General features: G+C 53.2%; 5 protein-coding genes across 5 annotated transcripts; 3 read left to right on the top strand and 2 right to left on the bottom strand.

The window, feature by feature from the left end:
• Window positions 1-307: 307 nt before the first annotated feature.
• On the bottom strand, window positions 308-1,583 carry CC77DRAFT_734822 (EXS-domain-containing protein). The gene has a single exon (XM_018532995.1). The coding sequence runs from the start codon at window positions 1,427-1,429 to the stop codon at window positions 386-388; it is 1,044 nt and encodes a 347-aa protein (XP_018387960.1). The 5' UTR covers window positions 1,430-1,583; the 3' UTR covers window positions 308-385.
• Window positions 1,584-4,447: 2,864 nt separating this feature from the next.
• CC77DRAFT_1007070 (hypothetical protein) lies at window positions 4,448-4,999 on the bottom strand (the record flags this gene model as incomplete). Its single annotated transcript, XM_018523458.1, has 4 exons — window positions 4,448-4,627; window positions 4,680-4,738; window positions 4,790-4,930; window positions 4,987-4,999. 4 exons carry the CDS (start codon window positions 4,997-4,999, stop codon window positions 4,448-4,450), a joined length of 393 nt encoding a protein of 130 aa, XP_018387959.1.
• A 754-nt stretch (window positions 5,000-5,753) lies between these two features.
• Window positions 5,754-6,533, top strand: CC77DRAFT_1029619 (alpha/beta-hydrolase; the record flags this gene model as incomplete). The annotated part of the gene is made up of 2 exons (XM_018526529.1): window positions 5,754-5,817; window positions 5,866-6,533. The coding sequence occupies 2 exons, from the start codon at window positions 5,754-5,756 to the stop codon at window positions 6,531-6,533; spliced, it is 732 nt and encodes a 243-aa protein (XP_018387958.1).
• Window positions 6,534-6,707: 174 nt separating this feature from the next.
• Window positions 6,708-8,379, top strand: CC77DRAFT_734450 (DHH phosphoesterase). The gene is made up of 2 exons (XM_018532992.1): window positions 6,708-6,996; window positions 7,047-8,379. Exons 1-2 carry the CDS (start codon window positions 6,882-6,884, stop codon window positions 8,216-8,218), a joined length of 1,287 nt encoding a protein of 428 aa, XP_018387957.1. The 5' UTR covers window positions 6,708-6,881; the 3' UTR covers window positions 8,219-8,379.
• A 1,632-nt stretch (window positions 8,380-10,011) lies between these two features.
• Window positions 10,012-15,258, top strand: CC77DRAFT_1059430 (hypothetical protein; the record flags this gene model as incomplete). The annotated part of the gene is made up of 3 exons (XM_018528236.1): window positions 10,012-11,415; window positions 11,546-11,655; window positions 11,709-15,258. The coding sequence occupies 3 exons, from the start codon at window positions 10,012-10,014 to the stop codon at window positions 15,256-15,258; spliced, it is 5,064 nt and encodes a 1,687-aa protein (XP_018387956.1).
• Window positions 15,259-15,334: the final 76 nt, after the last annotated feature.

Genomic DNA, 15,334 nt, shown 5'->3' with positions numbered 1-15,334 from the left:
GAACGATCAAAAAACATGTGTTGGGATTATGCCCATGGGGACGAGCATGCTCTCGGTGTAGTGGATGTAAAGGCGCACCTCGTTATGAGACGAAAAAATGGTCCTTGGCATGGCGCGCTCAGGTGCCTCGGAAGGACTTTGGTACGCCGAATACTCTGTACACTAATTGCAGTAAGAGGAAGCCGCGGGATGGTAACTTGGTTCAGGGATACGGAGTTTTTGGGACGGGCTTTGGGAAAGGGTCTAGTGTGCAGAAGTGGTTGGGATCGAGAGTAGCGGAAGGAAATATGTTTACTAAATTGAAGAAACAAATTATCAATGCGCTGATTTCAGTGTTCTTATTCATCCGTGTATTGTTGAGCATACCATATGCTTGTGGCTTGAATTACTCTTGATGTGTACAGTCGCTTCGTGCACCACTCACACCGATTGCAAAGTCTTCGCGTATCCGTGACAACGCACTTTGCTCCTCATCGTCTTCGACTTCGTTATCGACCTCGAGTTCTGCATCGCTGTTCCTGCTATCCGCGCCGTCGCTGCCATTCTCGTCTGGAACCTCTTCCTGCTCCTCGTCATTGTCCGATTCATCATCTGTGTCGTCTTCTTCCATTTTGTTCGCATCGCGAGGATCATGACCAAGCTCAGGTTTTGTCTTGCGCTCGAAGTCCTCAGCGTGTGCATCGCGGAAGATATCGCCGACGTGTGTAAATGCGCGCTGCAGGGGAGATGGGCGAAATTCGTCCAGGGGACCGCGGCGCTTGCGAGCAGGCGACTGAGACTGTCCAAGTTCTGCTCCTGTGGCTGTAGCAGGACGACGAACCTGGTCCTCTGTCGGTGTCCGTGGACGATACTCATCAGGCTGTTCCTCGTCAATCTGTGTAGGCCCGCGCGGAATGCCCGAGGTGTGGTCTTCCTCTACCTCAGCATCCATGGGTACATAGTATGGCAGTGGTACATCCCTGCTTGCCCGGAATCGACCAACGTTCGTGCAGTGCTCGTTCTCGACACGGAAGATGGACCACATGCCTCTCCTGAAGATCTCACTGAGCGAGACACAGAAAGAGGTGACAGCCGAGTGTTGTAATTGCAGAGGTGTAACAGTATACATCACCCAGTTGAATCGCAGGATTGGATCAATGCACATGGCAGTGTAGTACCACCACACCTTTTTGTATCCGAGTTCCTTCCGCAAGAATGGGTGCTTGGCATGCGGGTCACCGAGACTCCAGTCGTAGTAAATGTCCCAAAAGCTCGTGTAGATGCCGTTGATGGTTGCAAAAAGTATGAAGACTGCCTTGGTGGACGTCTTCTGATCCATGCGGTAGATGCTGATGGAGGCATAGAACAGGATAGTCGCCATGTACTTTCCGCCGTTAAGTAAATGAGGGAACTTATTTCCGGTGTCTTTGTAACGACGCAGACATTGCATCAATCGCCATATACCTGGCAACGTACTGAGAAACCCGGTAATGCGCAAGTGAGATGAGTTGCATTGCGGTGGGTTGTTCCAGTCGTGCGCGTAGAGACAAAAGAACAACGCGATACCCTAGGACTTTCAGTATTGAGACAAGGATGCGTTTGGCTGACTTACACTCATGCTGTAGGTGAGGGAACAGAACATATCGCCGAGGTAGAAGTCTCGCCATTCGACAGGGTAAATACCAGCGAGCAACAGGCGCCACTGGTATTGCGTTAGTAGAGATACTATCAAGCGTGACTAGAATACTGACTAGCGAGTATAGCAACCACATGCGGGTACGGAAGTAAAATATCTTCAAAGGATTGAATAACAGCAAAACCGATATGCCGATGAGAATGACCGGATAGTAGAGGTAAAGATTGTCTCCCCCAACCTGATGAAAGTTGATTTGCATACATAGTCCAAGCATGAACAAAGTCCAGCAAGGAAGCTGTCGTGGGTTAGTGTTAGAAACAGTATAGACATGGTCACTACTGACCTCTGCAAGTTGCCTCCAGTCCAAGTGGTGGCGGGTATCATATTCGAAAATGAAAACGTAATTGATCTTGTGCTCGTGCCAGACCCGACACGCCATGCAGAACAAGAGAAGAAGAAAGTTGATCAGGAAGTATCCAGCGTAGATCTGCAGTAAATAGCTCGTGTTCATCGCAAGCACGGAGCCGTCAGGATCATGCAAATCCGTTATCTGACTTGCTTTGATGAGCCCCTGGATGCCAAGTATGGTACCCGCTGACAACAGCAGACCGTTACGGAATGTGTTGTCTGTGTAATCGCCTGCTCGTGCGATCTTGATGCGTAACTTCCCGATGGCAACTTTATGGTTGCCTTTCTCGAAGTATCTTGCATATAGGTCCTCGGTTGCTCGAATGTGTCCCTCGATTACATCGCTATTCACAAACCAGGCTTGGTTCACCTTCTCGTTCATGTAACGCGATGACGGTCGCGCGTTGACGGTTTTATCGTACTTCTTGTTGATCTTTCGGAAGGCAGTCCGGTTCAGTAACGCATAGGACTTCAGAAGCTCCAGCCCTCGATAGTACTCTTGTAGTGCAACCTTGAGCTTCCGTTTCGCTGTTTGATACGGCACGTCAGGCAATTCGGGCCGTCTGGTAAAGTCGCGGCGACTATCGGGGTGGTCTTTGGGCTGGAGTGCTGCTGGCGTCGCAAGCTGTGTTATGTTCTTGGTGCTCTTCCCATACTTGCCCGCGTTGATGGCGTCTAATGCAGCATCTATGGGGTTAAGGAAAGCATCTTTGAGAGTGCCTCCGTTCGTCTTGTTGACCTGCTGATTCTCGTCACCTGAGCTGCTATTTTGGCCGTTGCTCAGGACATATTTCCCATCATGCTTCTTGCGAGCCTTGGCGTTCATCTTATCGGTCTGGCGCTTGATGACATCGTCGATACGTCGGTCCCGCATGATGTGAAGTTGGTCGCGGAGGACAGATAGACGCTTGGTAGCCTCGTCTTCCTTGTGCTTGTAGAACGTCTCGATCTTATCCAATTCGCCATCAAGAAAGTTGAAGAACTCGGCTTGGCGGAAGTCGAGATCACGGTAGGCTTCGAGTGGGACATCACCCGGGCTATCTGGAGGTGTCTTGTTGCTTAGCGAGAACATTCGGCGTACTGACGGACGCGACTTGTGCTGGGTGATGGGTCCTGGCAGGGAGTTCATGCGCTGGGGAGTGAAGACGCTCTTGTATCTGTTTGGCAGCGAGTTGTGATGCTTGTTGGGCGAGACAGTCTTTCCGATTTCGAAGGCGTTGTCATTGCCATCTTCGTTTTCCACAGGAGACGGAAGCTTGACTGTCTTCTGCCTCCGCAGTGACGCGCCTGACGCACCTTCGACTTGTGGGGAGACATTGTCGGGATCGAGAGCTGCGCCAGGGAGCTTCAGAGACGGCGGGGCTCTGGCTTTGGCTGCAGAGCTGTTCTGCGTGCCACCAGACAGATTCCCACCAAAGCTGCCGTAGTTGTTGGCCCAGTCTCGGCGATCGCTCCCGCCCTGAGTCAATGGCTCTTCTTCGGGTGTGCGTCCAGTCCGGTCGCCATTCTCTCGCTGCTGCAGGCTGTGCTGGCTCCGGCTGTTCGTTATGGCAAGGGCCCTCAGGTCTCCGGGGTCTCTCGTGCTGCCCGTTTCGCCTTGTCGCGCATGGTCGCGATTGAGGTACGTGTATTTCGGAGCCGCATCAAAGGGCGAGGGGAGGACGTTGGTGCCGCGTCGCCGGAGTCGTGGGGTGGATTCTACGTTGCGGAGGGCCCGACTGATGGCCTTGAGCTTCTTTTTGCCAACCTGTAGGCATCGTCAGTCAACTGCGGTGGTGCTAGATATGGGCTAGCGGAAGTCGGCATCACCTTGTAGTCTAAGTACTTGAGCCGCCACTCCGGAACGAGATCGCGCTCTAGTTCTCTGTTGCAGTCAGTCCTGTGGCTGGTGATACTCGAACGCGCTGTCTCACTTCGCAAACTTCATCACTACGTCGTTGGCGCGTCAACCGCGAAACACGATGAAAGGAGGGCACAAAAGCGCGTTTCTTGCAGGCTCATCGGATCCCACAGGGTGACAATATATCGGGATCCGACCTGTTGAATGTGTGTCGGTGACCGCGAAGATGGTCGTGTGCTACTTTCGAGCACTTCGAACGTAATGCGAGCGCCGTCACGCTGAGGTGTGTCTATCGCGGAGGAGATTTGCACGAATCATGCACGCACTTGGCAAGATTGGCGACATTGGCGACAACGTCATACCTAGTCAGGCTGTGGACCCCCTCATTCACCCTAATAACAGGACCCGATCCGAATGTATATCAACACATCTAGGCATAGCAGTGGCTGACACCATTCGCGAAACACGTTGACAGTTTTGAGAGGCTGACCAAAAGCAAGGGTGTGCATTTCGATAAGCTAGTCATTTATTGGTTTGTTCATTCCTTCTACGAGACTGCACCAATCATAGTCTTCTCTGCTCCGCTACCATCCGCGTCGCTCGAACCTCTCTGGGCGACCATATTGCTGGGGGTTGTACTGGTCGGCCTCCTGGTTCTCGATGTAGTGCTCGTCGTACATGCGCTCGGCGTGTTGTTCCGCGCTTCGCTTCGCCTTCTCGCGGTCGAACCAGTCCTCGCCCTTTGTCTCAGCAAGCTTGTCGACCTACAGATCCCGATTAGTATCCATCTCGTCTTCCTACGTACAAAATGCTTACCTCGGCACCTGCGAAGCCAGCCAGTAGCTCTTTAGCGAATTGGTGGGATACGGGCTTGCCTGCATTAGGTGTCAGCGTAAGATGGCAGTCACAAGAGAGGGAACACTTACCCTCCTTGCGCTGATGGTCCTCAAAAGCCTTGAACCCAGCGAAGGCAGCTCCTCCAGCGATCACCTCATGTCCCAAGCTAGACTTGTTCTCCTCGAAGTTGTCGTTCTCGTATACCTTCTGGTAGTTGTCTTCGTTGTTGTCTGTACGATGAAGATTAATATCAGATTCTCTTGAACGATCAGGATGGAAGACTTACCCCAGAAGCCCATTGTGAAGATATGAAGTGGAAATGTGAATATAAGTAAGGTTCTTTTGCTGTTGAAGTGTTGAGAGGATAGTGTTTGAGTGCAGTGTCCTAGAAAGCGTACCTGACCTCGCTTTAAGTATCTCTCCGCAGCCAGCTGCTGCCGGTCGGCGTCATAGGCGGCCAGCATTCATGCAACTGTTGGCAGTACCAAATCATCCACTAGGGCCGATCGTGCCCCTCTCTTTCTCATCGCGCAGCCATCCAGGGACCACTTGTGGCACAGCTATGAAGCATACGCAGGGTCCTTGAGCTCATTCTCGCGCCACATTACGCGCCAGCGCACGAACGGCTCCATCTTAGTGGACCATGTGTCGTGTTGGTATGTTTGGAGTATTATGATCAGCCAATTGTGGTATAGATGCGTGCGTAATGAGCCAGGATGTGGACGTCAGACCGGCGGGATGCACGGCAGGCCAAATAAGCTTCCTTGGTAAAGCTTAGCCTCGCATGACAGAGCGGCTGGAATCTGGTATCGAGGGGCTGGAGCTGTAGAAAGCTCCGGTCGTAAACGGCTGGACGTACAGAGACCTGCACGACAGCTTTTGTTTTTGTACGAAGGTCCAGAACCATCTGTGGGTGAAGATCCGCGTTGTTGCTTGATCTTCCTGTTGAAAGCTTGGTAGGCTAGCGAGCGAGCATCTCCCGAAACTCCGTGATCGTACCTGTTGCCTCGAACTCCACCATGTGCTCAGCCACAACGCCATCTTCACAGCAACATGCCGGGCCGACTCCCTACCAAAGCTGACTTTCCGTCGTCAGCGACGCTCAGCATCACGCCACGTATGTCGCATTTGGCAGTGTTACTCCTACTTCTACTGACTTTTGCAGCACCGTCTTCGCAGCCGCCCACCAACATCTTGATCCTCCTACACGGACTCGGCGATACGAACGCACCCTTTACGAAGCTCGGTGAGCAGCTGAATCTACCTGAAACAGCGTGTCTCGCCTTACAGGCACCGAACCCCGTGCCGTTCGACCTCGGTGGAATGCACTGGGGTGAAGACATGATCTTCGACTCCAGTACCGGCGAGATGGACATGGATACCGGTCTCCAGGGGTCAACACGCCTGGTACTAGACCAGATCATCCGCGAAGGTCTCATTGGGAAATGTGGCTACAAAGGACGAGAGATCATGATCTTTGGATTCGCGCAAGGCGGCATGGTCGGATTGCAGGTTGCAGCCGAGCTCGAGGAAGAACTAGGCGGGGTAATAAGTATCGGTGGGCCACTCTCACAATCAGTGTCCCTGAAAGCTCTGCAGAACAAGAGCAAGACCCCGGTGCTGGTGTGCAAGGCAAACAAGAAGTCTGCAGTCACGGACAGTGCTACGACGAAGCTGAAAGACGCTTTCGACTATATCGAGTTCAAAGAGTGGAAGAAGAACGGCGACGGTATGCCAAGTAGTCGCGAAGAGATGCTGCCCATTATGCAATTCTTCGCACGCAGGTTACGAAGTACCAAAGGAGTTCCTGCAGGTAGCGTTGAGATCAGTTAGGCAAGTCATTGATCGCGCTCCGAAAGGCCTTAGTATGGTGAACGACATCTTTCACAAGACCATCATGGACGTGTGGCGCCTTTCCAAGTGCTGGGTAGGTAGCAAGGCTAGATGCCAGAGTTTGGCGACTAAAGCGGCTGCGATTAAATCGAATTCAATACGAAAAGCTCACTGGTCTCACTCCATCATTGTTGCTCTTAGCCCTCCTGCTATCGCTCCTTCCCATTCTCGTGATGCGCGGGGTGTGGTCCAAGCTTCTTCTACGTCACCCGTATTCTCGACCACCATTCGCTCGTCTACTTTGAACCTCTTAAAATCCTCTCACATCTCTCACCGCCAAACACCATCATGGCAGTGCCGAGGAATTCCTTACGGGGCTTTCTTACACACGCGAGAGGCGCTCTCCGGAGCGCTATTGAAACCAGTCAGAAGATTACATTCGTCATTGGCAATGAGTCTGCGGGTGAGCATGACTTCTGCTCCACAATGGCGCTCCAAACTCATGAATTACAGACCTTGATTCGATGTCATGTTCTATTCTATACGCGTACATTCGGTCTATGTCACCGCCCAAGAATGCCTTTAGTCCAATTTACGTGCCAATCACGAATATTCCAGCTGCTGATATTCAGCTAAGGCCGGAATACCTTGCCGTATTTAAACACGCCAATATTGAGTCGAAGCACTTGATCACGCTTGATGACTTACCCGCGCTATCCGACATAGAGTCGAAACTTGCACCTGAGAATACCAAATGGATTTTGGTAGACCACAATGCTCTGCAGGGTCAATTAGGCAAGATGTACGCTGAGCGCGTCGCTGGCGTCATTGACCACCATGATGATGAAAAGAAAGTTCCGGAGGACACAGGTGAGGAGCCGAGGATTATCGAGAAGAGTGGCAGCTGCACTAGCTTGATCGCAAACTACTGTCGGCCATCGTGGGATATGGCTTCGCTATCTGCCCTGTCTTCTGGAGCAGCTCATGCGCAGGGTGATAGCATGTCCAATGACGCTGCCTTTGTTCAGCGCTGGGATGCGGATATTGCCCAATTAAGCTTGGCCAGTATTCTTATTGACACGGCTGATCTCCATGACGAGAACAAAACGACCGAGCATGACCGTAAGGCTGTCGAGTACCTGGAAGCTAAGATTATGCTTTGTCCCCAGCTAGCTGCAAGCTTCGACCGAACCAGCTTCTACAAGGAGATCAATGCAGCAAAGAAGGACATTGGAAGCCTAAAGCTGCAAGACATACTTCGGAAAGATTACAAGCAGTGGGACCAGGGTGGTCTGAAGCTCGGCGTCAGCTCCGTTGTCAAGTCTATCGAGTTCCTCCAAAACAAGGCTGGTGACGAAGCAAGCGCTCAGACAGCTGAAGCATTCCCCGCAGCGTTGAAGGAATTTGCAAAGGACCGGGATTTGGACATGTATTCCCTGATGACCACATCCACAGGTTCAGATGGCGGTTTCCAGAGAGAGCTGTTATTATGGGCCTTCAACGACGGCGCCGTGTCAGCTGCCAAAAACTTTGCCACGAATTCAAAAGACGAATTGGGATTGGAGGAGTGGCAGAATTCCGACGACATTGACAGCAAGAGGGAGTGGAGAAAGACTTGGTGGCAACGACAAGTGCAGCACAGTCGGAAACGTGTCGCACCTCTACTCAGGGAAGCCATGACTTGACTATGGGTGCAAGAGGGCAAGCTCTGATGGAGTCGTGAAGACCATCGATCGGGTGCAATGGTGCCGGTAGAGCGCTACGCTGGCGCGTTGGTGTCGGATTAGCGGGATCACCACACTTTCCTATGTCTTGCATTGTAGATAGGCGCTTAGCAGCAATTGGGCACGTAAGCGTCAGCCCAAGTGCCGTTGGGTACGTCGGTGGGCCATAGGTACCTGAGGAAGGAGCGGTCTGTATGCGGCAACTCGTGGTGGCGGGGTATTTCGCACGCGACTAGGACCGGCAGATGGGCACAACGATCTCCGACACCCAAATTTGGGGACATGTTTAATGGAACATTTCAACGCCCACGCAGAAGATTGTTATCTCGTAATATTACGATCGCGATAGAGCTGCCACCCACTAGGACGCCGGTGCAGACGCAATGCTGCTGCAAACATGCAAAAGGAACGAAGCTCCGCAGCGTGTGCAGCAATAGCTCCAAGCAGAAGATGCTGCAGATAGTTTAGTATGTGGTGCGACAGCGAGGCTCATTGGACGGCGACGGCATATACATGGCAAGATGATGAATGATCTGGAGATTGACTAGGCACTAGCCATGCACTGGGATATGAAGTGGGAAACCATGGGTTCACAGCAGTGCAGCGCGATGCTTTGGCGTGCAGCATGTTGCATGGCATGGTCTTTTTTGACAGGAATGCGCTGGCAGCGCAGGGGCAGCGCGACTCCACTCGACGGCCGTCACGTCAGGAGGGCGAGAAGACATGCGCTTATGTGATTTGCTGGGCGTCGCCCTTTGTTTGGCCTTGCAGATGCGCCAGAGCAGCGTGTTTGAGAGTTTACGAGCTGCTCTGCTGTTGAGCGTCGTCTGTCGTGGTGACGGAGAGGAGGGGTAGCGTCTCTGGGCGGTCGCAGAAGCGGCCAAGCCGATACCCTAGTCTCTCTATGGCGACATGGCTCGCCAGCACCAGCGGCGGGAGAGCATCGCCGAAGCTTCCAACAGAAAGACGACGGTGCCGATCAGAAGCGTGCGTTGTCGACGAGTCTCTGTGCGAGGCGGGGATGGCTGGCCATGCAAAACGTGTGGGCAAAAGAGGGTCCATGGACCTTTCAGAGCTGAGGCATTTGGGCGGTCGGCCCTCATTCGTCCCACAGCGATGTGCTGTTCCTGCAAGTCATCGCCTGGACAGTTCCATGGCGATGTGAGGCCGTGGGCAAGTCTGGCGGTCTGCCATGGCCACCAATCTGAAGCAGCTCCCCCGCTGCAACTATACACGGTATATCGCCGCTGGCTGTCCATCACCGCTTTCTGGTCGCTTTCGCGTCTTAGCCTTAGTATAGTCAGTATAGCTAGCATTAGTAGGGGGGCCGTTGAGCTGCAGTCGTGACTTGCCCGCCCTTGTTACAGGGACTCGAAACAGGCGCCCAATCACACCTACTTGGCCTCGCTACTCTGTATCATTACCACCTAAAGAGTCAAGACGCGCCAGCGCATACGTCCAAAGCTGTGGAGAGGTCGCGCCCAAAGCAGTCCCCATTCTCCCAATACCATCGCTCCATCTGGCAATGCCGTAGGGGATCACTGCCATCTTCTTGAGGTCCGCACCTTCCGTAGGGCTTCCATGGGGCTCCCTCATGGCGACATGATCCGACGAACCCAACTCACAGCCTCGCCGGCGCAGGCTGGCAATACTCCGCGTAGGTGCTTTTCCCTCCTTGGGCTTTGTGCTCCTTGGTGTCCTCGAGCGGTCCAGCGTCCAATAGCTGGCGCGAGCATCGATGCGCTGCTCTGTCCATGTACGATGAGCTGGCAGGCGAGCCGACGCTGACCTTACTCGTAGCCGTGTCGCCCACCGTGACGCATGTTTCGTCCAGAAGCCACACGCCCTCGCACACTACCGTGACTACTTCTCAAGTCGACGACCCGCCCACTGAGGCTCCGCCCCGGTCGCCCTCACCTCGCGCTCCCAAGCACCTGACGACCACCATGGGGAGTCGACCTGGCGGAACGCCAGACGTCGACAACGACCGCCATGGCCACCAGACACTCCAGCGACCCCAGATGCCCGCCTCCATGTCTGCACCCGCAGGCCGCCTGCCTCGACTGCTGCCCGCCGACCTTTCTTCCTACAGCGACTCGTACCTGCCGACTGCAGCCATCCCACCGTCTGCGACTTCCCTCGCCGAACTCGCTCATCTAATACGCCTCCAGGGCTACCAAGAGCAGCGCAAGACCCACGCCCGCGTGCGCCTACACAGGTGGCTGGTCTCTAGCGCCCTCTCCGCACGTCTGGTACACTGCGGAGAGCTTGCCTACCGCACGCTGGTGGATAACTTCCGGTCGGACGACAAGAAGTCCTTCGCATCCCTATACAATGCCCTGAACGATGTCCGCAACTCATGCGATGCCACGAGACAATACGCCCTTTTGGAGCCGGATCTGGAGTTTGGCAAGTCCAAGAACATGAAGAGCGAGAAGCCCCTCTCTGCTTCAACTTTCCTCAATGAAGTTCCGTCCAAGATTTTGGACAATCTTCTAGATTTCATTTCTGAGATCCGCACCAATCCTGAATTTCTTGCTGCTCGCATTTCCAGTCTTTCGCAGCAAGAGCTCACTTCTCTTACGTCTTTCCGTCAGACCATGGATCCCATTGACTCGGTCATGTTTGCAAACGCCCGCAGCCGCAATGCATCCTCGCAAAAGCCCCAACAGCAAGGAACGAGTCCAGTAGAACGTCTGTTGTCTTTTCAGCGCCACGACCCGTTGTCTGCCCTAGTCTACACCATATTCGCCAACTCGTCCGGACCCGACTCAGCCGAGGACCTCCGCCGCACTGATGTATGGGCCACTGTTTGTGCCAAATTAATCAAGAACAACAACCCAAACTTCATCAGAACTGTACTTGATGTCTGGGCAGGTATGCGAGAGTGGCCTGGCAAGACCAATTTGGAGCTTTATCTTATGCAGACCCTACAGGACGGCCAGTTTCTGCTAGAGAAGCCAGAAGAACAGGCAGCACGACCCGGAATGCCGGTCCAACGTTCGACCAAAGATACCATTGCAGCAGACGAGTTCTTTGACAAGGCTGTCAAACGCTTGTTCGAAGTCGTTGATGATGAGCCTAGTGCCGGCGGTATCCCGGAAGGCGTCCTAGAAATTGGAAATGCCATCCTCCGAAAGCTAGAGGACGAGAAGAACGTCCGCAGGGCTTCTCAAAACTTCTTCGTTTCGCGTTGGCTATTCTCTACTTTCCTGATGAACGCCATCATTCATCCTGAGGCATGTTTACCCTTGTCGATACGAGGTTCATGGCACTAACAACAGCTAGACTCACGGTATCATGATAGGCCACCACATCAGCGAGCATGCCCGCATAAAAATTCTGAAGGAGGTTGCCATCCGAGCGCAGAAATACGTCGTGGACATGACCTACAACTGGTATGATCCGATTCCCAGGTAACACTAATATCATCAGCTAACAACAAATCTAGGCAAAAGAAAGTACCGATACTTCCAGAGATCCGAACACATATCGAAAACATCTTGGCCCGATTTAAGCACACTAAAACTCCCTCGAAGCCAATTTTACTACCTGCAAAGGCCATCACGTCACCTAGGGAAACTGTGGAAGTTCAGCCCTTCATTGTTCTCTCTCCGGCAGACATTGTGACCTTGGTTAATGCCCTCTTCCCAGAGCGCCGACCATCATCGAGCCATATGGACAACGACAGCCAGCGCCGTACTGGTCTTGCTTCATCTGCTTCATCCATGTCCGGGATGTCAGTACCATTCCGGAATGCCGCCGCTTCCGTGACTGATGCAAGCTCTATTCTGAGTGCCAGTGCCTCTTCCATGACCAGTGACCAGACGTCGCGAGAGCCGCTCCTGGACGGCAATCCAGCATCAACCGACTCGGAAAATGAGATGAAGCCAGTACCAACAGAGCAATACGGAAAACAGCTGCGATCAGCGTGTTCTGAGATGACTCGCATTCTAGGTTTCGAGGCGACATCGGGTTCATGCCATCCGTGCGCAGAGCGATGGGCTGTCCTTTACATCTCCGCTGATGGAAAGCAGCTGAAGCCGCGTATGCGCAAGGATTTTGATGATGAAGATGAGCACGATGAAGATTCACCAGACAGTGACAGCAGTGACGACGAGGATGGCGGGAACAGGTTCGATCTTGGAAATGACTACCACCAGTTGAAAGAGGCCATTGCCAAGCTGGTTGAAGAGTACGAGATTCCAAAAGAACTGGCACCCGACAGCGAATCGAAGAATTTCAGCAACCGAATGACAACCCGCAAGAGCACACGTGGACGCGGCCCGGTACGCAATGTTAGCGACAATCTTGGCTCACGCAATCCGTACAACTCAACACAGAGCCAAAGTCAGCTCACAAACATGATTGCAAGTCAAAGAAACGTCTCATCTCGACGCTCACCACAATTCCCAAGGAGCCACAGCAACCCGCAAGTCGGCGAAAAGCAAGAGAACAATTCTGTTCTTGTTACAATGCTCGAGACAGCCATGTACCAGTGCCAAGCACGATCTGATTTCGTCAATGCGCACATGTACTACAAGACCTTGCAAAGTTTGAAAAGACTCAGCTCTCCCACATTGGTCAAGAATGGGTATGCCGCTCTCCTCAACTACTTCTCTCGCGGTCCGCGTGATCTCCTTAGCAAAGCAGCCAACGCCATCGAAGAGTTCGAGGCCTGGTTTGTATGGCTCAAGCAATCACAGGAGCGATCAGATGGTATGGTTGAAGAGATGATGATTACATTCAAGAACCTCCGCGACAAGATGTGGTACATTACAGATGTTCGTACCTCGAAGCCATACGAAGACGCCAGAAACGTCGCGCTTGCCCTCAAGATCATGGAACAACAGTCGAAGACGCTTAGTACCAGAGGTCCTTCTGGTTCCCAGCCACGGAGCACCAATAGCTTCTTACGGCAAAATGAAGCTCAACTCGTTGACCTCATGTCCGCCACTCAAGATTTCGGTGGTCCAAACAAGCTGTCCGATGAGCAGTCGCAGATCACCCTGAAATGGCTCATGCAATACGGCGTAGAGAACTTCTGCAAGGGCGAAGAGCGGATACATCGTTTCTGCCTTGAAGTCGACAAGTGCGTCACTAAGATCATTGGCGAGGGTGTTCTGGACGGACCCGTTCTTTGGTCCAGCGACTTATACAAGCGCGATCAACAAATTCTAGAAAGTGGACGACAGAAGGGTGATCTGTTCTTGACTGGTGTCGGCACGCTCTCTATCGCTGGCGACGAAGAGTACGAGACCCATGGCCGGCCTGGTTCACGTAGTCATGACTTTTCGCAACGACCAAGCCAGGGCAGTCTACGTGCCGCAGCCAACCGAAATGGATCTTCCAGCTTCGATCAGAGTCCCTGGGGAAGGAATCCCATGGACTCTCACGACTACTTCGGTGGCTCTTCACCTGTCTTGTCGATCGACTCTGTGGCTACTTTCTGGTCGCCGTTCCAAACTCAAGCGCAGTCGCCCACCAATGCGACCAGCATTCGTCCACGTACCGCATCGTCTTCAAAGGGTACAGTGATGCTGAAGCAATCTGCAATGGTCAACGAAGACAAGCGTCGTTTCATGCTCGATTTGAAGCAAACACTCACAGGCCTTCTCTTGAGTGATCTCGGAACGATGGTTTTCGCCAACGGGAGCGAGACCGACTCGTGGTTCTGTGGTGATCTACTTGACGACGTCTTCGAGCGCAGGGACGAAGAAGAGCGCAAGCGCAAGAAGCAACTTGCCAAGAAGAGCATGAAGAACATTCGAAAGCAGACGCTACCTGATCAACGTAACCTGCCCTTGGAGACGCTTGGCCGCAACGAGCGGGGTTCAGCTGCCCCACCTGTTGCGACATTCCAACATGCTAGCGCATCCGATGCTCATCAATCAGCTGGTGAGCATTCTTCAGCCTCAAGCGATGCAACTTCACGTTCGGTTGGCAATGCCACAGCGAAGAAGGCTGGACTCCTCGAGTTCCCCTACAACGTTGCTTTCCGGCGGCTGCTAGGCAGATTTCAAACACATCCCAATCCCTTCTCCAAGCTCCATGCATTGTACGAGCTGGAGTTGCTCATCATAGCGTCTTTGTCTTCTCGAACAGGTCGCTCCTACAATAACCGTCGCGAAACACTTCCTCCAGTTCCCCAATCGCCTACTCTTGGCACCATGCCGGAACTCAGCTCTCGTGAGCCAGCTACGCAGACTTCTCGTGCACAGAACCTGGAAGAGGCAATTGCCAACTGCGAGGAACGCCGCTCCCACAGCATGAATGTAGAGCGCGCTAGCAACGCCTCTCCTCTGCCTCGTAACGGTGCACGCTCTCCGGTTGGACCACCAAGCACAGACATGATTGTTGAAGTCATCCAGGGCCTCTTCCGCGATGCCAACATTCGACCCAAGACACTGTTCCGAGACCTACAATACATAGCATCTTTTGTACCCGCACAGATGCTGGACAAGACTGCGCGAGGCAAGGCATTCTGGGATGTTGGCCTTGCTGCCCTTGGCCTCAAGCAAGATGTCTGCCGGATCATGGTTGAGCTTGTTGACGAAGTCATCACCCAAAACTCTAAGCGAGATGCAGGCAAAGTCAGCAGTGGTGGTGCTGCCGAGAAGGCGGGCGTACCATCCACCGCACTGGCTCCGGTCGACGAACCACTATCCAAGTACACTATGGAGGATGCCGGGCGCATGCTTCTTATTACTGCCAAGGAAGGCGACGCAGTTGCTGAGCGTGAGCTTGCCATCTTTTACCTCACTTCACCCGAGCTCGTTCATCGCACTGTATTGCCACTCACCAGGCCCAGCGAGGTCTTCAAGACTGAGCTTCTCAACCGTGAGAGGAGAGCGTCACAGGATCCCGCTCGCAGCGATCCAATGACCATGTGTGTTGCACAGCACTGGATGGAGCAGTCCATGAAGGGTGGCGATCAACTTGCCGCCAAGTACTTGCGCCAGCGCAGCGAGCTGGAGAACATCAACCCGAGTAGGGCATAGTATGTCTTTTTCCGCATTTGGTGTTCGACTCTGCATTGATACCCCTGTCGACCATTCCTATTACCATCGACTGCGC

Source organism: Alternaria alternata, assembly GCF_001642055.1.
Source record: "Alternaria alternata strain SRC1lrK2f unplaced genomic scaffold CC77scaffold_6, whole genome shotgun sequence".
In the NCBI taxonomy this organism is placed as follows: domain Eukaryota; kingdom Fungi; phylum Ascomycota; class Dothideomycetes; order Pleosporales; family Pleosporaceae; genus Alternaria; species Alternaria alternata.
Note: the sequence above shows the minus strand (reverse complement) of the source record. Positions and strands in the feature narration are given on the sequence as shown.